Raw genomic sequence first — 20,456 nt, forward strand, 5'->3', positions numbered from 1 at the left:
AATGTCCCAACCAGCCCGTCGTGGCTGCGGATGAAGGCTGTACGGTGAGGCTGAGCTCAACCTGTGGTAATTGGAGGCATGGCTTCAACGAGAATCATCCCAGCAATCCAAGACCAACGTGCTCCACGTCACCGTTTCTGCTCAGTGATGAGGTCTTGGAATCATTGATATTGTCTCCGCTCTTCACGGCTGCTGACGCGTCGATGATATAACCTCCTCAACGGCCGACCAGGCGGCATAGACATGGCGAACTGGGCGGACTGAAGTGGAAGACCGCAATTTCCACGCTGCGGCCTTACCTGCTTCCTTCTACGTAATCTAATCATGGGGGTCCGTGGCTGGCCACTCGCAAAGCTCCTCGGCAGGGCGTGAAGGTCAACAAAGGGGGGCAAGCTTCAGGGGAACTGGTGGAGTCCGGCAGCAATAAGCTTTGATCTTGGCGCTGCATTAGGACTAGCGTTGTTGACTTGACTCTTCTAACCGCGCTCCGTCTTCCTCCAGCTCTCAACGTCCATCTCCTTTTAGAAATTGGGCTGACGCCTTCGGTGTGCCAATAGACACCGTCTTCGCCCATCCTTGCGACAGACCGGCCTACCGTGGACGGACAGGCTGAAAGCGGGCAGCAAAGAGGTGAGCCCATGGCGGACTGAATTGCAATCGTGACGGCGACCACAGGATCAGATAATGATGTGGCACCGCGAAATGAATTATCATGAGCTTCGACCAGGCCACCTTTGTCCAGAAACAGGTCAGCCCGAGCAGGCCCGGCGCCAGGATTGCTCCCTATCCCCTGCATTCGCACGTCAGTCCTCCCTTGCCTTTGTTGGCCTCGTTGTTCCCCGTCTTTTTGACTTGGCTCGTTGTGGATGGCCCAAAGAATGCCGATCTCCACTTTCAGCCAATGCTGGGCGTGCCTGGCCCATGCCGTCGGCGATTCAACGCCTCGACAATCTGGAAAGGACAAAGGTGGTGGGCCCATTGTTTGTTTCACATTCATTGCTCACGCGGAGCCCTGGGGGCGGGCAATAGTCGATGGGGAAATGGGCCTACTATATCTCCCGGTCGCGTTTCTTTCTTTCCTCCTCGTCCTCCTGCCGTTGGTTGATAACGTCCACCGAATATCCAAAGTCTGTGACTTTCGTTGCGCTCGCTTTCGACGCCCACGACCTCACGTCACCACGCTCATTTCATCCCCGGAGGATACACTACACTCATTTGTTGTGATTCAACCGCCAGATTGCACTCGTACGTTCCTTTACAGGCCGAACTTGTGACCGACTATCACGCTCCTTCATACATCAAGACGACGAAGAACAACCTCGCTTTTCAACCACAAGAACAGCAAACATGCAGCTCGTAAAGACTCTCTCCGTCGTGGCTCTGGCCACCGGCGCTGTCGTTGCCATGCCCGCACACCAGAAACGCGAGTGGAGGGGTGGCGGCAACAGATGGTGGCAGCGTCCCAACCCCAACTCGGTGGTGACCGTCACGGCATATGATGCCCAACCCACGGACTGGAATGCGGCTGCCAGCCCGTCATCCACCTCCACTACAACAGCGGATGTTGTCGTGTCTGCCACACCGGCCGCTGGTGGTGAATGGTTCAACAAGCCCGCCCCTGAAGCGCCTGCTCCCCAGCCGTCGTCTGCTCCTGCTGACAGCTGGGCTCCTGCTGCTCCTGCTTCAACCCCAACATCTGCCCCCGCCAGCACCGGCGCTTCCGGAGGTCAGGGCGACTACATGTCCGTCGTTTCCAAGATGCGTGCTGCCGGCGGCCTCCCACCTCTCACCCAGGACAGCAAGCTTGAGGCTAATGCCCTCAAGACCAGCCAGGATAGCACCAACGGCTTGCAACACGAATTGAACCCTGGCACCTTTGCCCAGGTCCTCGCTCCTGGCAGTCCCGATAACTTTGAGAGCGTCTACGTTGGTGGCTGGCTGTGCGAACTCCCCAACCTCCCGGGCTTGGACGGCATCTGCAGCTCCGCCGCTCAAGGTTGGGATCATTCGAACGGCGAGACAGGCCACGCTGAGGTACGTTCTGTCCCTTTCTCCCTCTTCCTAAGATTACAGGCTAACACTTGACCCTAGATTTTGACCAGCACCAAATACAGCAAGATTGGCTGTGCGATTTCCGGTACCGGCGTATGGGCATGTAGGTAATCCCTAAACTGAGAGGTAGAGGTGTCAGGCTGACTTTTTGTATAGGTGACCTTGCGTGATCAACCTTTCTTCACTTCACAGATTCACGAAACCTACTACGGCTCCTAATCGTGTAAGCCTTATTTACGGACGTTCTATTCACGAAGACTTAAAGCTAACTTATCCCGAGACGCGGTTAGAGATGGATGTTCTATTAGCCTGGTCAGGTTATATACTAGTTAGGGCCTCAATTTGTCGTCGGTGACTCGTTTATTCATGCGTAACTAGTCAGATCAATGCAATTTTCACACTCGTTCCAGATGCTTAAGTGGTTTGCTCTAGATGCTTAAGCGATTTATTCCAATCTCGACTACACAACGGAGCAAACATGGTCAAAAAATTCCCTCACAAAATCAATACTAAACCCCCTTTACAGCCACTCCTTGCCCCTTCTCTTCCCTTTCCCCGTGATACGCAGCCTCTTACGCACAGCCAAGATGTCAAATGACGTCGGAGAGGAGGATCAAGTCCTCGTTCGCAAAGTTACACCGGCTCGCGACGTCGTGCTCCAAATATGGCAGGGGCGTCGCTTGTTCTCAGACGCAGAGATTGACACCGTCGCCCGGCGCCTCGAGGCGGAGGCTGAACGCGCTCCCTCTGACGCTGACGCGGCGACTGGCTTCCGGCTGAAAGACCTCCAGATTGGTGACCCGCGCCCTGAGCCCTTGTGGGACGCCCAGGGCTCGAACAACGCGCTGGAACACTTTGACGAAACGACACAAGAACTCGCATTTCGATTCATCAAGTCTGATGCCCGTATTGAGCAGAAATTGAGGCGGCCGCTCGCTTGGATTCAGCTTGACGGGGTGCGCCGCACATTCTACGCTTACCAAGTCTACCTGGCCTTCCTGATGCTGGTCGAGGAGCGGGGGTCGCGCCGGGGTATGATCGTGGCAGATGAACAAGGCCTCGGCAAGGTGAGCCGTCCCCGCCCCCCTTTTCACGTCGGCCAGTACTCACATATAGCCACCCTGCGTCAGACCACGGAAGTCCTTCTCTACATCCTATTCAATTACCTCCTCGTCGAGAACCGCCGCCACTGCAACGCACATCCCCAGAGGCACCTCGGCCCTGCCGACGACCCCAACTCGAGATGCCCGTCCGCCCACCTGTGGCCCATCGTCTGCTGGTGCGAACAGAACGTCACCCGCGAGCTGTCGCTGTCACCTCGTAGCGGGGCCACGCTGCTGTTCGTCCCTAAGAATTTGTTGCCGACGTGGAAGGCCGAATGGACTGCGCTGGGCGTGCAGACTTCGAAATACGCGTTACACCTGTTCGTGCACCACAGCCGAAGCCCCTCGTCCCGCTACGTGGGCGGCGAGTACCGTGCCGACCTCTGCCTCGTCCAGCACGACACGGGCGCTTGGTGTCCGAGAGATGCCTCCCGGGCGCACTCTGTGATTGTGGCCACCACCCCAGGCAGCTATCCCCGCCATGTCCTATCCTACTTCCGTCGGTCGCGTCGGGTGTCGCAGGCAGATGGGTCCCTATCTGGCTCGACAGGCTACGATGATGGTCTCGCGTGGGCCCGTGTGATTTACGACGAAGCCCATCGCGGACTGTCGGAGGAGACTATAGCGACGGCGATCTTGCGATCGCTGTCGCAGAAACAGGGAGAGCCGCCCAACTTCGCCTTTCTCACTGGGACGCCCGAGCTCCGTAACGGCATCGCGGACGCCCTCCCTCTGGTCGAGATCATCAACGCGGCATCCCCTTCCATCGGTCGGCATGACCTGTGTCGAAAATTCGCATCACACGCCAACCTGCAAACGATACGCAACACCCAACGAAAGCTCCAGCGGCGAAGCCTCGACCGCGACAAGAGGACCGCGTTCGCCGCCACCGTCGCCGCCTTGCGAGTGGCATACATGGTCAAGCGCACGCAGGAGAGCATCCAGAATGGCAAACCTCTAACACAGGTCCCGCCCCTCGAACTCTTTGACGTCTGGTGCACCTCGCCGTCGCGGCATACCAAGATTCCAATCGCCGAGGTCGAATCGCACGTCAAGAAAAGTCTCCTCAACGCCTGGCCGCCAGGGACTAGCGGCCCTACGACATCTATAACGATGGAAGAGCTGCTTCGCGTGGCAGTTCGTGCCCGGATGATCGCCACCGTCCCGGGACTGGCCAGATTCCCGCCGGAGAAATTGACCATCGAATGCATTAAGAAGGAGTTGAGGCACCGCCGAGGGCGCTCTGGTCGACTGTACAAGCACTTCGTAGAGCTGTACGAGGGAAGTGCAAAGTTGCAGGTGCTCGCGAGTATCATTGACCGGCTGGGCACCGACGCGGAAGGCGAGCCCGAGCACCTTGTGGTGTTGTCCGAATTCCCCGTGATCTGCGAATGCGTGCAGATGGTAAGCCACCTGAACCCAGGCCGAATTCGTGCATTCCGCTGACCAACCAGCTGTGTCTAGAAAAGGACATTAAATCTCGCTGGGTCGACAGTACCACCGACCTCGCCGAACGGGGGCGGATCGTCGAGACTTTCCAAACTGGGACCAAGTTACGCCCCCGCGAGCACCGGCCTCGCGTCCTGATCGGCACCGTCGACGTTCTCGGTTTCGGCGTCACGCTGGGCAAGTCCGCCCGACTCGTTCTGATGGAGCCAAGCCACCACCGGGCGGTCGAGGCGCAGGCTGCGAAACGCGTCAATCGGATCGGCAGTCGTAGCGATCGATGCTGCTTCTATCGCCTTACCAACCCCGACTCTGCCGTGGAGAAGCTCTTAGTGGCCTCTCAAGACAGACAAGCTCGATTTGGGGACCTCGTTAGCCGTTTCCTCTATGGCGCACAGCCCTGACCGCAGTGCATCTGGCACGCCCTCGGGAAAGGTCCCATGGCCTCGAACGGGCGACTCGAGACCACCTCGAGTGTGGCGCCACCGACTGGAGATCCGACCGTTCTGGTAAGCGAATCCGCCGACGGCACTGGTACGAGCTTGGACTACCGTGTGACCTCACGGTGAGTTGCAGGCTAGCAACCCTTGGGCTTTTATCGCCACTGGTGCTGTTTTTTACGGACTATGGGGAGAGGAAAGGGTAGTCGTCGTCGCCGTGTCCCGGGGGCGGTCACAAGATCAGAATCCGTCGCGAGGGGGATAGTCTAGAAAGTCGTGGCATCCTCAGGGTTGAAGCATAGCAGACGCCATTGAGATATGCGAAGAACTGCCTACGACGCCTCTCCGAGTTGGAGGAGGATTACAATCACTTGATTTGGAAGTCGTAGCACCGCGCCACCGATGTCCATTTGCACATATTACCCAACGGCGTATGCATCTTACTTCACTGTCACTGCGGTTTCGTCAACCTCTAAGATGGACCACGGTCCTCCGTGCAAGCATCATCGATGTCAAGGCGGTGTCAATGACACAGCGTCTTCCCGGCACGTCTCTCGTCTCTAATTGATCACATTCACGCTACAGAACTAGGAAACATCCGTCCAAGCTATCGAGACTCGACACCCAAAATCTCGATGGGATCCAGCCAGGCACTTCTATTGATCTTGTCTCACCGCCACAAGAGCATACCGACACCAGGGACTTCTCGCAAAGCGTTGGAATGCGCCCGCGGAACGTGAGCACTCGCCAAGTTTCCTCCACCCGCTGCCGTTTTCTTCAGTCATGTCATCCCAATAGCCGGCACCTCCGTCACACCAGCACAAGATTTTTCGTTCTTCGGATACAGCCGGCAACTCGACCGTAATCGCGTCCTTGATCCCAAGCCCATCCTCCCACCTAACGACTCGCACACCACCCCTGGGCCCGTCGAGGGCGGCGGTGTCACAATTCTTCCTCTGCTTGCTGGAGCGAGAGGCCGTGGCGTGCGTTGGTGATCTCTCGAATGGACCGGCTCCCTCCTTGTTCCGCGCTCGGTATATGGTCGAGGATCTTGCGAATCGATGCCTCACAGGAAAGCGCTGGGCGCCATTCCTCGTGTGTAAGGCTATATCGGAAGCATGGGAGGCACGCTAGGCGACCCTGGATCCAGCGCGGCGGTGCCTGGCAATGTACCATGTGTCCTTTCGACCCCTTTTGCTGCACGACGTGGCCCAGACGGCTATCCCACTCGCAGTTCGGGTTGCAACAGAGGTAGTACCCGGCGGAATTGGCGGCCAAGAAGACCTTTGTCTTGTCGCACTTTTCCTTGGGCCGGTCCGGTCCTTCGTATTTCCGCCCCAGTTTCAGCCTGTACCGGCCACACGGCATGCAGTACACCAGGCCACCGTGCTCCATGGCCTCCTGGTTCTTCTTGTATCTGTCTCCGTCCAAGAGGATGGTGATGCCACACCCTGGGTTGGCGCATACAATCTTCCATGTGTCCCCCTGATTGTTGTTTTGCGCTTTACGTCTGCACCGACCCTTCGTCCTAGCTTTCCCGAAATGCGCCCAGTGCACAAGACACGCCATACAGGATGGTCGACTGTCAATCTCACCAACCACGTCCGCGCCCGCTGCTTGGCAGTGTTCGTTGCTGCATTTCTCAGGCGCAGTGGACGAACCGTTTCGCCAGCTTACGACTCGTGCCGTTTTCTCTGTCTCTTCAATAGTAGAGAGATCGGCCGGGGTAGTGGAGCTGGTGACTTGGTCCGTAATGTCGCCGTCGAGCCGCGACGGAGAGGCGATCAGGTCGTCACGATCGTCCTCGGGGGAGATGGATGGAGCCTTAGACGGCGTCGTGCCCTTGGCTCGGCGAAATTCAACTGGCTTCACCGCGGAACGTGCTTGGGGTTCCGGATGGATGGTGGGATCTGGTGTCGCGGGGCCTTGGATAAAAGTTGGCAGATCAAGTTCACGTCCTGGTGTCTTCCCCAGGAAGTGTTCCGAGTGGTGTGTGCCATTTCCTTCACGCTGGCCGGTCTGCTTGACCCTAGTGAACTTCAAGACCTTGGCCACAGAGACTTCTTCATCCCGGTTGCTGTCTTGCAGTTGGACGCTTCCTGACTTGTCGATACTGTCCCGAGTTGGTCCACTCCGTCGCTTCGCGTGGTTCATCAAAGTCTCCAACGTTGCGTCTTCTCTCTGTCGTTTCTTTGGTGGGACGAGGCCCTTTCGTTCGGATTCTGGGTTAGCGGAATGTTCCATTGGGCGTCGAATGTCGCTGACGAAGGCTGATGTATGCTTTCACGGCTACACTGCTGCTGGCTCGAAGTATCTCAAAAGTTATCGCAAAGCACCACTTTGGTCTCGGTGTCGCAAGGGGAGCGACGAAGATATACTCTGAGAACAATGGTGCGCCCGGCTCGGCAGGACAATTCAACACGAGAGCGTCAAGGCACCATGGACAAATGAAGGAAGAGCCGGCAAGATGAAGGAAGAACACTTTGCGAGAGTACAGGGACACTAAGTAAGCCGGCATATCAAGCAAGGTAGCATATCCAGCAAGGCAGTGCGTCAGCAGCACCCCCAGCAAAGCAGCGCATCAAGCAAAGTAGCACATTGAACAACGCAGCACATCAAACAAGCGGCACATCAAACAAAGCAGCACATCATACAGGACAGTACATCATACAAGGCGGCACATCAGACAAGGCAGAACATCAAACAAAGCAGCACGCCAGACACGCGCTCGGGTTCGTCCGCAAGAATCATGGGCACTGGATCCCTGGGAAGGCGCGGGCAGCTCCTCGAGTCAGGGACCACATCCCGGCCATAGAGCGCCTCGATGAACATGGCCGGGAGTGGTGGAGCATCTCGACCATGCTCGGTTGCAATCGTTGGGGGGAAGGGGGAGAGCCTCGTCCAGCTGGGACGCCAGGAAAATGAGCCACATTCGACAACGCTCTGGGAGAGTGGGCGTGGCGGCGGCCCCGTAAATACCCGCTACATGTAGTCGCGACTCGTGCTCACATTTTCCCGGCTCATCCCTCTCGATCAGCTCCAGCAGCTATTGTGTCCGCCAGCCGTAGCTGCTCAACACCCTCCTTCATGACTTGATTCTCCAGACGCTTGTCTCTGACCTCGGCCTCGGCCTCCAAGTCGACCATGAGCTTTTCGAGCACGCTCCGCTTGTCGACCATGTACTCCCCGAGTTGAATTTCGCTCCCTCGAAAACGGAACGTGTTCGAGTCTTGTCGGAAGAACTCCATCAGGTGCAGGACGAGCTGGTCCGTGTCAACCACATATTCGTCGACTAACTTACCGTCCTTCAACAGCAGCGACCGAGCCTTGCTCGTCCTGTACGTACTCAGCGTGGGGTTGGCGGTTTCGATAGACGCCAGCTTAGACGGAACGATATGCCGCTGGGTCCACCCGGGGTTCCGAGGTAGGCTGTCTGCGAATGCGGAGGGCCCGGGGCGATATGGGACGAGGATGAAGAGGACCCCGATTGGGGATGTTATGGCCTCCTTGGGCGGCGAGGTCGTGGTGCCACCACACGACCCTGTGAAATCCTCGACAAGTTGCGGGATGAGGCCATGTGCCACGTCGACCGGCACGAAGTCGAGGTAGATGACGGGCGCGTGGAGCGGCAGCTCAGTGAACCTCTTCACATTCAGCGGGGTAAAGGCATGTCGACCTGTCTGGCGCCCGCCGAGGCGGAACAGCCTCCCACGTCCCCTAGAGGGCCGTCAGTGCGTGTAGCATGGATACGGGAATTGGGCAGGGGGCATTCTGACAGGGCATCGCACTGTGCCTGGACCAACGCCGCCTCATACCGCTCGAGTTGGATGATGTTGCGAATCTTGGCCTCGTCTCCGTGCGGTCGGATCGCCGGCTTTGGGCGAGCTGCCGCCGCCGAGAGTGCGGGCCGAGGCACTTGGAGTCTCTGGACAGGGTAATGGGGCCGGGTGCGCGTCGTAGCCAGCGACGACTGTTTGTTCGGCGCGAGGCCGTTCAAGACCGTCTCGAGATGTTCGGAGAACCCTCTACCCTCGGACGGGTTTCCCACCACCGTTTGGCGGTCCAGCAGCGTCTCGTCGTCCGGAGTCCAACAACACCACTCTGCACCTGGATCTTCTCCACTGCCGTCGAACCACGAGTCTGGCAACTGATCGCGGAGGACCAGTAGCCACCGCGGATCCGGGCCCCTCAATTTGAGGAGGTACATGTCCACTGGTCGCAGAGTCGAGAAGAACCTCTTCACGGCCTGCTTCCACGGAGATCGAAGGTCGATGTCGCGCGGATGGAAAATGCGGCAGCAGAGCGTGCCATCCGACGTCACATATGCCAGGTGAACCTTGAGCTCCACGATCAGGCGCTCCCCGGTGACCTGGTCGTGAATACCGAAATCTCCTAGCAAAGGCCGGGCGCGCAGCTTGAAGGCCCGATACCGCCCGTTGGAGGTCGCAAAGGACTCGTAGATGTCTTCCAGCCACCAGACATCGTGGCCGCGGCGCGTAGGCGGCGGGTATAGCTTCGAGACGCTACACGGGGCGGTTCGGGCGCAGCTTCTGTACGCGACCCCAGTGTACAAATTTCGTCTGCATTAGTGCACGGTTAGCATAGACCCTCCCTAGTGGACGGCCCGCAAAACGGCGGGAGGTCCTGGCACGGGCCCCGTCTTTGTGGCCACAGCACGTACATGTTCAGCCCTCGTCCCCCTGGGGGAAGGGCGTGTTCTTCCAGCTGCGCGGTCAGATTCCCCGGCGGACACTCGAACGGCGCCCACGCCGGTACCATCTGTTCGATCTGCTCCCAGGGTAGCATGCCCGACACGGGGTACATCTTTGCAAACTTGCACCCCTTCTCCCTCGGCCCAGAAAATAGATAGCGGCCAGGGATCAGATAGAACTTGTCGGGTTCAAAAGGGGTGGTGAGCAGGAATGCGGCGCAATGTTGCTGCTGCACGCGCGAGACCTTCAGCTGGACCAAGCCAGAGGGCGCGAGCAGAGGGTGCAAGTCCGTGGTCCAATCCCAGGCGCGGTTCCGGGTCGTGTGCATCGATCTGGCCGTCTTGACATCGAAGCAGACCAACACCTCCTCCTCACCGTGCTTTGCCCAAGCGGCGCGGAGGTCGCCAACGGGGGCGTCATTGTCGTTAGGGTCCTGATCGTCTCGCTGCAGGATGCCAAAATCTACCAGGGAGTTCTCTTCGCCCACGAGGGCGCGAGACGACTTCGCAATGGCGCGCACGACGCTGAATTCTGCAGCAGTGGCAATCGTCTTCGTGACCATGTGGTAAAATCCCGCGCTCAGGAACATCATCAGGACTGCATCTCGACTTGCGGTAGACTTGAACCCATCGCCAGGCTCAGCCATGGCGGCAGCTTCTCGTCCAGTGTGTCGCGGTCACTCGTGGCCTTGCTGGGCGGCGCGATGCTTCGTTCTGTTCTGGTGTGATGCCGTATGGGCGAGCGGAGGTGAACCTGGATGGACGTTTCGCCCCCCCCCCCTCCTCCTTTCTTGGGGTGTGCCCTCAGAAAACTCTCGCCTCAGCAACGCGCGTCATGTCCACATCGAGGGCCTAAGCACAGGCTCCGTTCATGACGTGTCAAGGTGACACCGCAGCGACCCGGACAAGGCCAGTGAGAAGAGCTCGTACAGGTACACGAGGGTCAAGCCCGTCGGGGGTGACTGGTCACATTTCTGTGGATTTAGCCCGCAGACGGGAAAGTACTCTCAATGGGCATAGGGAGGCTGCTTCAAGGCCGCGGTGAGGCTGGTCCATCCTGGAATGCGGAAATTCCCGCCTCCGGAGGCGTGCTCTGCGGTAGATGGACACATATACGTGCCTCGTAGTGGCCCGGTTGGAGGGGTGGTGGCTTCTGCTCATTCACACATCGCTGCAAAGGAGGTGCAGCCATGGACATCCACCGCCGTGTTGCCCAATTCGCGTCGATCGAGATCGACACACCCGTCCTCATGGCCTCGTTCCTCACCGTCGCCACCGACTACGTCGCCCACCTCAAGACTCTCAAGGAAGGATCCGACATGGATCGAGAACACGCCACCGCCAACGCCTTTCTCGACGCAGTCGAAGCGCCCCACGTGTGGCCTGTCGTTCAGTACATGGTCAAGGAGTTCCGCCACCCAATAACAAGGTGCCCGCCTACGTCCTGTAGACTCGCGCCAGGGACGACCGCTTACTTGAACCGCGCAGATATCCCGAGCCCGAGACGCTGTTCCAGCACGTGGTAAATCAGCTGCAGGAGACCAAGCCCCCGTTACTAGTTCTGCCCACGCCAGACGACTACGATCGCTGGGAGCGGGAATTGTTTTGGCGGAAAGTCACGGCGAGCTTCGACTATCTCACGTTCGCGTGGGAACATCTGGGCCCTACCGGTCACCACGCGCGCCCACAGGCGGACGCGCGCCCCGAAGAGGTCAAGGAAGTGTCGCGGCAGTTCCGCGAGATGGCGGAAGGGGCGATGGAGGATGTCGACCCTGACGAAATCGTGGAAGGTGTCCTTGTCCAAGAGTCGGACAGCGAGCCCGAAGACGAGCCTGGAGCCGACGAGCTTGACTCCGAGGACGGGTAGCGTAGGGCGTCGGGGCCCCCGCGCAGTCAGTGACGCACCTCACGATGGCGGATGGAGATGTGGGCGGTCTCAACAAGGGGTGTAGGTCTTTGGTTTGATACTGCTACGGTCTAATGTGGGTGTTCGGCCCCGCCCCAACAGTCAAGATGCGCCCGAGGCCTTCTGCCTCCGCTCCCTGCGACCACGATTCATTTGTTGTGATCTCTGTTGTGCCCTCTGGGCTTTCTCCTGCTTTTCTTGCATGTGTTGCGCCGTGGGCAGCACGTACGCCTGCCCTGCCTTCGCCGCCTCCCTGCCCACGACGATTAAACTCTGCCGAAGCGTGTGGTAGTATTGCAGATCTTGGCGACGGTCACGATACAGTCGCTCCAACGCCTCGGCGGCGCCGCGGATTCCGGGCACCGTCCACTTCCGAAGCGCGTCCCACCCCGGCTGGCAGACCCAAGCGATTCCCTTGTATGAGGTGCAGAGCGCTCTGATCTGGGCGGTCGGCGCGACGCACGGCCGAGACTGGTCTGGACCAATGCAGACGGTGATCGAGGCCGTTCTGACAGGATCCAACTGGGGCTTCATGTGGTTCAATGACACGTCGAACGGGAGGACGGGCAGGTGGCTGGGCAGCCCGATGTGGCGTGGACTCCGGCAGGCGAGGCGAGTTTCTCGGTCCATGCTCCACCAACTCTCGACTTCGTCCGCTGTGAGTTCCACCGGCGCGTAGAAGAAGGGGGGGATTTGTCGAAAGGCTCGGAGTGCGTCTGGACAGTATTCTTTCTGATCATGTGTGCGTTCGTCCAAGTCTGGAATGAAGACAAAGACCTGACGCCGACCAAGTTAGCACGGCGGCTGACGCTGATCCCCACGGCTTTCGGACTGACCTTGCCTCGCCCGACATGACAACAGGCATCATTGAGGTCCATGACCCATTCGACAGCCGACACATTGCCCTCCATCGAGCTCTCTTCGTAAAAGGGAACAGACGTAGGCACTCGACAGCGGCCGCCACCTGGATGTCAGGTGAATCCGCCAGGAGGGAAGACAGGAGCTCCCGAGCTAGCTGGAAATTGCCCGCCACGGCGTAAGTGTCGTGCCCATTACTACGGGCGCTCTGCCCCCGTGGCGGTGTGGGACGCCCATACCGGCAGCTGTGCGTGGCCGCTCAAGTCAGGCGCCGTGATTCCAATCCACCAGTAGGCGAAAGACTCCAGCCGCCTAGGCCGGCGAGAACGTGCCTTGGGCAGCGACTTCCCGATCAGCTGCCTTGTGTGTGTCACGTACTCCCAGGAAGGGCCGTAGTTTGGGGGGGCTTAAGTTCAAATCAGTCAAATCCTGATGTGCCGTTGGTCCAAGGCTTAGTATTATAGTGACGAGGGCTCAAAGCCCGGCGCGGTCAACGTTGCACGAGAGCTCTATGCCGTCAAGGCACTCGCAAGAAGAACGAATAGATGAACAAATAAGGATCTCAGAACTCTTCGTGCTCTACTACTCGTCCATCATATCAATTACTACAGAAAGCGCCGGTCGAACCTAAAAGTCCTCGGGTTCACACTAGCCCATAATAGGACTAATAGGTCCTCGGCTCGGCTCACCTACCGTGTCCTAGGGACACCTTGTAGGCATATTCTCTACGGTGGACCTTGCACACCAACACTCGGCCGGAGGCGTTGCGTACGGGCTTGAATACCAGGTCAGCCTCTTCGCTCTAACTGATCATTCTCACTCCCGCCGGTTATGACACCCGTGCATACAGCCCACCAAGCCTAATCCTCCATACCCTCTGAACCGTCACTCATACTCAAAATCCATATCCTCTGGATCATCCTCATATTCAAAATCCACATTTCCCAAATCGTCCTCATCCTCCAAATCGTCCACCTCCTCCAAATCGTCCACCTCCTCCAAATCGCCCTCATCCTCCACGTCGTCCTGATGCTCCAGATCGTCCTGATGCTCCAAATCTCCACTGTCAGTGTCACTGCCTTCCGTGTCGTTCTCACGCATCCTCGTGCTATCGACCATCTGTAAGACCGCGGGTCGGTTGCTGGGGTGTTCGCCTTGACGACGCCACCAATGCCAACAGGTACCGCACCAGTAAATTTCCCCCTCCCCCGGCCACGCCGACCTCCTCGGTTGTCGGGTCCCGGAAAACTCCTGTTCGCAAACAGCGCACGCTCGTGGCCTCGTGGCCGGGTCGCGTTTGTTGCTTCGGTACCACATCGCGCACCGTGTACACCAGTAATCTTCATGGCGGGTCGACAGCCGCGAGGGAGAGAAGTTCACTGAACCGTCGAAGATCTCCGCGCAGCCACAGCACCGGACCGCGTGGCCGGAGCGGGCCAGGACGTGACGAGGCTCGAGCGCGGGGTCCTTTTCGTGGCGCCTATAGAAGTTCGCGCAGTCAAGGCACCAAAACAGGTCCGTCCCGGGGCGGAGTTTGTTACGGTGCCAGTTCGATCCGTTTGAGCACCCGCAGGCACAGCATCGGCGACGGTGACGTTGCGTGTGGTGCCCCGCTGTGGAGGGCGTACCCGTCTCGTTCGGGGCAGGATTCGCCGGGGCGGACGCAGAAAGCGGCTCTGCACTTGGGCGTGTAATCGGACCGGGCGACGCCTTAGCCTGACGTCTCCGGCGGAAGTCTCGTCGGCAGGCCGGGCACCAGACGCGCCCAAGCATCCCGGGTTCACGCGACACAGTGAAACTCCGACCCTCGGCATTTTCCACGCCACAGCACGAGCACTGACGCTTGGGAGACCGTGTGGGGTGTTTGCCGTGCTTCGTCTCCCAATGCTCGCACGGATAGCACAGATACTGATGCCGGTGGTTGACAGTCTTCGAGTGGTTCCAGGGCAGGAAGGGTACATTGTGTTTGCCACAGCCTGAACAGTATGCCTGCTCGGGTGGAGTGGGGAGTGGTAGGAGAGTGGTCGTCGTGTCAGCTGTGGATGTTGGGTCAGTCACCACCGTTGGGAAGAGACTATTACGGGAGTGGCTTACCTGCACCAGGATTTAAGGTCGCCTGGCCATCAATCCCGTCGCCATCAATCTCGTCGTCGACACTGGCGTGGTCTTCGGCGCTATCCGTCGCAGCAGCTTCAGCGGCCGGAGCGCAGAACTGCGCAATCGGTCCCTGAGCTCGATCGGCTTCGGTGTAACAATCTATGCATACGTCTTCACGAGGAAACAGGACGCCGACTGGGACGCGGTATTCGGTGCCGCATCGACCACATTTGTGGTATCGTTGGAGGGTAGGCATAGTAGGAAGATGGGGAGGAGCTTAGAGTGCACAGAGTCGAGGGTCAAACATTGGGGGACGACGTACTTATCGGAGTCCAGAAATCAGTACCCTTGGTGCACATCAAGAGTGAAGCTGTGTGTTGCATCTGGAGCAAAGGTGCGTGTTCCATCGATGGCAATATGGCTTGGTCCAGCTGCAGCAAAGCAGCGTGTTCCATCTGGAGCAAAGCGACATGTTCCACCAACGGCAACAGCTGGTGGATCCCATCCTGCCCCTGGAAGGGCTGCTCACTCCATCCGACAAAGATCTCGTCTTAGCTGTGCCGTTGACAAAGACGGCACTAGTTCATGCAGCGCATGTAGGTCTGGCATAGGTTGTTGAAGCTGGAACATCCACTGTCAGAGGGACAGGGTCGGACAACAATGAAATTTAGGTTGCGAGGTCGCACAGTGTGACATGGCCACAATCAACGTGGAACCTAAGGCGTCACGTTCGGCTCTGCGCCAGCTCCTTGTCAGGGAAGACGCCGTGCGGGTTGGGGAGAGTTCCTCCGCCCAGGTTTACCTATATACCCCGTCAAGAGCTTCCGCAAGGCTATGGAGGGGGTCGTACACATCGTCCCTACATCCGAGGTCGCAAAAAAAGATCATCTATGACCATGTCCGTGTCTCCATGTACCTTGGCGGGCCACCGCCGATCACTGTCGCCGCCATGCCCAACCACACCCGGGCAGGGCCGCCTCCCCCTCCTGGATAGTGTCCGCCTTTCCACATGCAGTCAAGCAGACCTCGACGACCTCGTGGGTCAATTGGGCGCTTGTCGCATCGGATCTTCCAGAGAACATAAAGAGCTTAAGCTGAGGAAGATTGCCAAATCTCCAGGTGAGTACGGCCTCCGCACGCTGGAATGGCTGAAAGCCGCCGCCCTCACCCTCGACGTCCACGTCGCCGGCACAACGAAAGCGGCCTATGTCCAGGCTCTGTCACAACACGACTACTTGACTCAGCTTCGCCACAGGGGACCTCGTCTCTCCTCCGCCCCGGCCCCAAGCCCAGCGCCATATGCCCGACCTAGCTCCCCCCAGCGCGCGGCTTCCCACCCTTTGCACGAGTACCGGACGGCCCCTCCCCCACCAGCGCCTCCTGTCGCCATCCCTTTTGAGCCGCCAACCGCCTCCCTAGACACTCGCCGTCCCGCCGCCCGATACGACCCTCTTCAGCAGGACGCGACGGCGTGTCAGAGCCTACTACTCCTGAAGAACCTCCAGCGCGAGATCGAAAGACTCCACGCCTACGTCCAGGCCAATCCGCGGTCCACGTGCCTTCTGGTGACAGAGGGACTCGACAACCTGTGTCTTCAGCTCCGAAACAGCCCTGGGAGGTGGCTCTGCGAACGAGCCTCCCCGAGCCAACCCCCCCAGCGCGGCGATGACCTCGACGACGACAACCACCCCTTCTCTAGCACGGCCAGGCCGCCTCATCTGGTCAGAGGGCCAGTTTCATCGACGAGACACATCCACAACGACACTGGACCCAGCCAACAGCCTCCGGCGCCCATCCCACAGCACTCAGTCCCCTATTTCGACCCAGTCTCGATAGTGGCGGCTACGGTCCCATCGCGTCACGCGGATCTGGCCACCCTACCGGCGGTCCTGGGTCCAACGACCCTGGTCGAGATGGTGGCCCCCATGACTACACCATCCGTACCAGCCACCAGCTACGGAACGCCCTGGCCAGTCTACCGACGACCCACGAGGACCCGAGGTACGGCAACTCCAGCCCCTCGGCACACGAGTCTCTCACCCTCCCACCCATCTTACCTGCCGTTGTAGAGGGACTGACGGCGATACAGTCCAAGCGGTGCGCCGTTCATTTTCGACCTTGGAAACCCTGGCCGACGGACGGATCACCGCAAAGAGCGGCAGGACGAGACTGTGGCTCTGTTCGAGGTGGTTGCTGCGGAAGTCCGTTGCATGCCGCGCGACGTCGATTCACCGCTGGCAAGGAACGACAGAGACCGGCGACACAGTGGAGTTGAAATTTGTTGCTGTTCTGGAGAGGCGAGGCTGGAATGTTGCAATGACCTCCGAGACGCCGCGTCTGCGCCGCCCAAGCACTCCCATATCCGCGTCTCTGCGACCTTCTGCGCCTGATCTACCGGCTTTGACGGCACCACCGATCGTAAGCTACAGAAAGAGGAGGAGGAATCACACAGAGAAATACCGGGATGCGAGGGCACAGGGCTATATTGCAGATTTGCACGAGGCTCCGCAAGGCTGGCAAGGAAGACTTGAGAATTGTGAAACCGAGAATTTCTGTGTAAAAGAGGTAGAGTCCTGGCTTGCATGTCAGTGTTGGTTTTGTGCTGTTACGAATTCTATTGAAATAGACGGTCCTGACGTGACCAAAGAAGCCGTCGACGCCTGCTTGTCTTTCCCCATCACATCGACCGCGGCGGGAAGAGCCAGCACGCCACCCCTGTCGAGACCTGGGTTTCCAGAGGGTCACAGGACGGCATTGCTATAGCACGCAGACCAGCATGGAAAAGAACAGAGAACAAGGAACTGTAGATCTGAGTGAGTGTTGTCGGTCTCAACTCGCTCGACCTGGTAGGCATCTACCAAGCAATCCCTAAAAGAAGTGTAGTCCCATCCGGCACCCGTGATCCCACAAAGTACATTCGACGCCTGTGCGCTGCCCGCGTCACGCTGTCAGGAGTCTGCCGCTACACTTGCCGTCTGCCCCTGGTGGCCGTCTAGCTACGGCCTCCGACTCAGGGGTCGCCATCCTCGAGCGCGCGAGTCAACTCTCCAAGCTCCCCCAGCGCCGCCTTCAACCCCGCCGCCTTGTCGCTGAGCCAGTCGCTCGGATACCCGCCCTCCTGGTCCGCGCGGCTGAGGCCTTGAAGTAGGCTAGGACTCGGCGCATCGGAGAGAAGGCCTCGAATGGCATTGTCCAGCGCTTGACGGTGTTCCAACGTCCGTTGCTTGTACCCTCTGTTGCGCCCGAGGAGCGAGTTGTACCACCTGGTACCTGGGGGGCTCTGAAAGCACGCATTGAGTTGATGCGCCAGGTCGACAGCGTCCTGGTGCCGACCATCGGCGGATCGAATTTGCTGTGGACCCACGAGGGCCGCCATTCTCTGGCCATTCTCGGGAGGCCTCGAATCGCGGTCCTGCGTCGAATCGGCCAAGCTCGCAGTTGGGTCCGCCTCGCCATCGCAGCCTGCAGGAGGCACTGGAGCGCAGTGCTCGGCAGCGGTGTCGGCAGGCTCGTCCTGACGGAAAGCACCCGGGGGAAGGGCGTCAAATTGATCCTCGGGTGGTTTCGTGTCGCACGTGGCGCTTGGCTCATCATGGAGCCTCGCGGGCGCCGGAGCGGCTGAGGCGGCCCGGTCGTCGGCGCATGTCTGTGGAGGTGGGGGCGCCAGCGACGACTCCTGGACCCGCTGGCGGACGTGGGACAGGAGCTCCGCGAAACGTGCTTGCCAGTAGGCCGTGGGTTTCTGACTCTGCCACTGTATTTGAACAAGATCGCACAAAGCCATCAGGTCCAGGTCACACAATTTCTGCCGGTGTTGAGAGAGTTTCTCGTTTTGCGCTGGCGTCAAGCCCGGCTCTGTTGGGCCAGGGGGGTTACGAGGCGGGACGGTCGACGTGGGGCGATCTTCCCGCAAGCGTTCACACTCCACCTTCAATTTGCGTATCTCCGCGTCTTTCCCTCGGATCTCGTCGTCGCTCTTCGTGGCGTGGCGTCGAAGTCGATCTCGTGAGATGTCGAGATCTCGACCCTTGTCGGCACAGTCACGTGCCAGGCGATCTCGTTCGGATTGGAGGGCGCGCCATTCCTCGTCTTTCTTCTGGATCTCGAGGTCTTTTGCCGCAATGCGGCGCCCAAACTCGTGTCGCTCAGCCTCAAGGTCTCGATCCTTCGCCTTGAGCGCAGATTGGAGCTCGGACGTTCGGAGGTCACGGTGCCGCTCCAGCTCCTTGAGATCCTCCTCTCTAGCGTCTGCCCGTTCTTGCAGGAGCGTGTGCTCCACCATCAGGGCGTTGAGCTGAATCGTCACGTCTTGCAGCAGCTTCTCCTTCGATGTCAGTTGAGACTGCGTCGACTCGAGCTGACGTCGACTCTCGTCGACTTGCGTTTGGAGACACCGCAGCGCGGAGTCCTTGGGCGCCGGCCCCTGTTGTAGTTCCGCGAGCTTTGAAGCGCTCTGCAGCAGACGCACAGATTCGGCGTCTGGGCCTGATGTGCTCGACTGGGCTTTCCCACATGACTCTGCACGCCCAAAGGCAACCGTGCCATTACGCTCGAGACATGCCTCTGGGCTTTTTGGCGACATGGCCGAGAAATGAAGATAGCGTGCCTCGGTGGGCGGTGTCGAACGCCAGTGCTCCCCGTCCCCCGTGCCTAACCTGCCTAACATCAGCCCATCCGAGGCCCACCCGAGCCTCTGGGTCCCAGGGTCGAGATGCTCTTCGAGGCGGCCCTTACTCTGCTCGCGCAACATGGCAGGGATGGCAGGCTCGTTGAAATACCATGGGCAAATGTCCTGTTGGGGGGGCCAGTGGACGTCCCATAGCGGGTCGTTCATCGCCACTTCGGACGCGGGGCCACCGCTGGCCATGTGATGGACGACCCCCCGCCGTTTGAGCTCGGTGTCGGGAAGGCTGGAGAGCTCACAGTGCGACGGTGGGGCGTACGGTACATAGGGCACACCGCTTGAGTTCGCGAGCACCGGGGTTGTAGATTTCGGCCTGGGATCCGCCTTGACCTGGCTGGGGCCGACCGATGCGAGCTGCGAGAGAGCTTGACTTACCTGCGTCATTTGGCCGTGCGCGAGGATGTGGTTGACAAGGTCAAACTTGAGTGGCCGAGAGCACGGGTGGTGTGGGATCTGGGCTCGGGCCATGTGGTCGACCAGTTGCGCCACGGTGAAGGAAGCCAGCTTCGTCGATTCCTCAAAGCAGGTGTCATCGTCGGCAAGGAGTGAAACGAGGAGCCACCGCTCGGTTTGCGTCGCAGGAGGATGCGCGCCGCGGGCTTGGAGCTGAGCAAGGAGCGTTGCCGTGCTATACCGATCCCAGAACCCCTGCGCCATGACCTGGGCCAGCTTACAGACGGCAAAATCTTTCTTCCCATGACACGGTGCACCCCTCCTGCGGAGGTCTTCGTTCAGATCCCGGACAGGTTTCTGGTGCAGCTGCATCCGAGCCGCCGCGGCATCGAATCTCAAAAGGGACATGGTGGAGGTGGAGATGCGTACATGAAGGTGTTGCCCGCGCCGTGCCGCTTTGCCACCAAAGGTCGTCGTTGACCGACGAAGGGAAGGGGAATAGATTGCTGCTGGGATTCAGTCGTCCAGGACGAGTTTCCGGTAAGCATTCGCGCCCCCGGTGGCGGCGGCAGGAGTGGATCTGGGAGAAGTTCAACGCGGCATCGCGTGGCGTTGCAGGGTGAAGATGTCCAGAAGCTGTGCCGTCCTGATCCTCCTTATCCTGGGGCATATTCGTTCTTAGCACGCTCGTCCCCAGCTCAGTGGAGAGGTGCGTGTGCGGGAACCGGGGGTCACATTGTGGCCTCCTTGCCTCCGGAGCGACCTT

At 59.3% G+C, this 20,456-nt stretch overlaps 9 protein-coding genes across 9 annotated transcripts; 4 read left to right on the forward strand and 5 right to left on the reverse strand.

The window, feature by feature from the left end:
* Positions 1–1,347: 1,347 nt before the first annotated feature.
* A1O7_06958 (uncharacterized protein) lies at positions 1,348–2,271 on the forward strand (the record flags this gene model as incomplete). The annotated part of the gene is made up of 3 exons (XM_007760958.1): positions 1,348–2,034; positions 2,092–2,145; positions 2,209–2,271. 3 exons carry the CDS (start codon positions 1,348–1,350, stop codon positions 2,269–2,271), a joined length of 804 nt encoding a protein of 267 aa, XP_007759148.1.
* A 368-nt stretch (positions 2,272–2,639) lies between these two features.
* A1O7_06959 (uncharacterized protein) lies at positions 2,640–5,005 on the forward strand (the record flags this gene model as incomplete). Its single annotated transcript, XM_007760959.1, has 3 exons — positions 2,640–3,119; positions 3,183–4,559; positions 4,610–5,005. 3 exons carry the CDS (start codon positions 2,640–2,642, stop codon positions 5,003–5,005), a joined length of 2,253 nt encoding a protein of 750 aa, XP_007759149.1.
* Positions 5,006–5,983: 978 nt separating this feature from the next.
* A1O7_06960 (uncharacterized protein) lies at positions 5,984–7,285 on the reverse strand (the record flags this gene model as incomplete). The annotated part of the gene is made up of 1 exon (XM_007760960.1): positions 5,984–7,285. One exon carries the CDS (start codon positions 7,283–7,285, stop codon positions 5,984–5,986), a length of 1,302 nt encoding a protein of 433 aa, XP_007759150.1.
* Positions 7,286–8,061: 776 nt separating this feature from the next.
* Positions 8,062–10,399, reverse strand: A1O7_06961 (uncharacterized protein; the record flags this gene model as incomplete). Its single annotated transcript, XM_007760961.1, has 3 exons — positions 8,062–8,758; positions 8,818–9,621; positions 9,723–10,399. The coding sequence occupies 3 exons, from the start codon at positions 10,397–10,399 to the stop codon at positions 8,062–8,064; spliced, it is 2,178 nt and encodes a 725-aa protein (XP_007759151.1).
* A 543-nt stretch (positions 10,400–10,942) lies between these two features.
* Positions 10,943–11,619, forward strand: A1O7_06962 (uncharacterized protein; the record flags this gene model as incomplete). The annotated part of the gene is made up of 2 exons (XM_007760962.1): positions 10,943–11,181; positions 11,241–11,619. The coding sequence occupies 2 exons, from the start codon at positions 10,943–10,945 to the stop codon at positions 11,617–11,619; spliced, it is 618 nt and encodes a 205-aa protein (XP_007759152.1).
* Positions 11,620–11,760: 141 nt separating this feature from the next.
* On the reverse strand, positions 11,761–12,569 carry A1O7_06963 (uncharacterized protein; the record flags this gene model as incomplete). Its single annotated transcript, XM_007760963.1, has 2 exons — positions 11,761–12,435; positions 12,495–12,569. The coding sequence occupies 2 exons, from the start codon at positions 12,567–12,569 to the stop codon at positions 11,761–11,763; spliced, it is 750 nt and encodes a 249-aa protein (XP_007759153.1).
* Positions 12,570–13,401: 832 nt separating this feature from the next.
* A1O7_06964 (uncharacterized protein) lies at positions 13,402–13,617 on the reverse strand (the record flags this gene model as incomplete). The annotated part of the gene is made up of 1 exon (XM_007760964.1): positions 13,402–13,617. One exon carries the CDS (start codon positions 13,615–13,617, stop codon positions 13,402–13,404), a length of 216 nt encoding a protein of 71 aa, XP_007759154.1.
* A 1,892-nt stretch (positions 13,618–15,509) lies between these two features.
* A1O7_06965 (uncharacterized protein) lies at positions 15,510–16,682 on the forward strand (the record flags this gene model as incomplete). The annotated part of the gene is made up of 1 exon (XM_007760965.1): positions 15,510–16,682. One exon carries the CDS (start codon positions 15,510–15,512, stop codon positions 16,680–16,682), a length of 1,173 nt encoding a protein of 390 aa, XP_007759155.1.
* A 941-nt stretch (positions 16,683–17,623) lies between these two features.
* Positions 17,624–20,098, reverse strand: A1O7_06966 (uncharacterized protein; the record flags this gene model as incomplete). The annotated part of the gene is made up of 1 exon (XM_007760966.1): positions 17,624–20,098. The coding sequence occupies one exon, from the start codon at positions 20,096–20,098 to the stop codon at positions 17,624–17,626; it is 2,475 nt and encodes an 824-aa protein (XP_007759156.1).
* Between the last annotated feature and the right edge of the window lie 358 nt (positions 20,099–20,456).

The sequence above is a fragment of the Cladophialophora yegresii genome (assembly GCF_000585515.1).
Source record: "Cladophialophora yegresii CBS 114405 chromosome Unknown aczIN-supercont1.5, whole genome shotgun sequence".
Taxonomy (NCBI): Eukaryota; Fungi; Ascomycota; class Eurotiomycetes; order Chaetothyriales; family Herpotrichiellaceae; genus Cladophialophora; species Cladophialophora yegresii.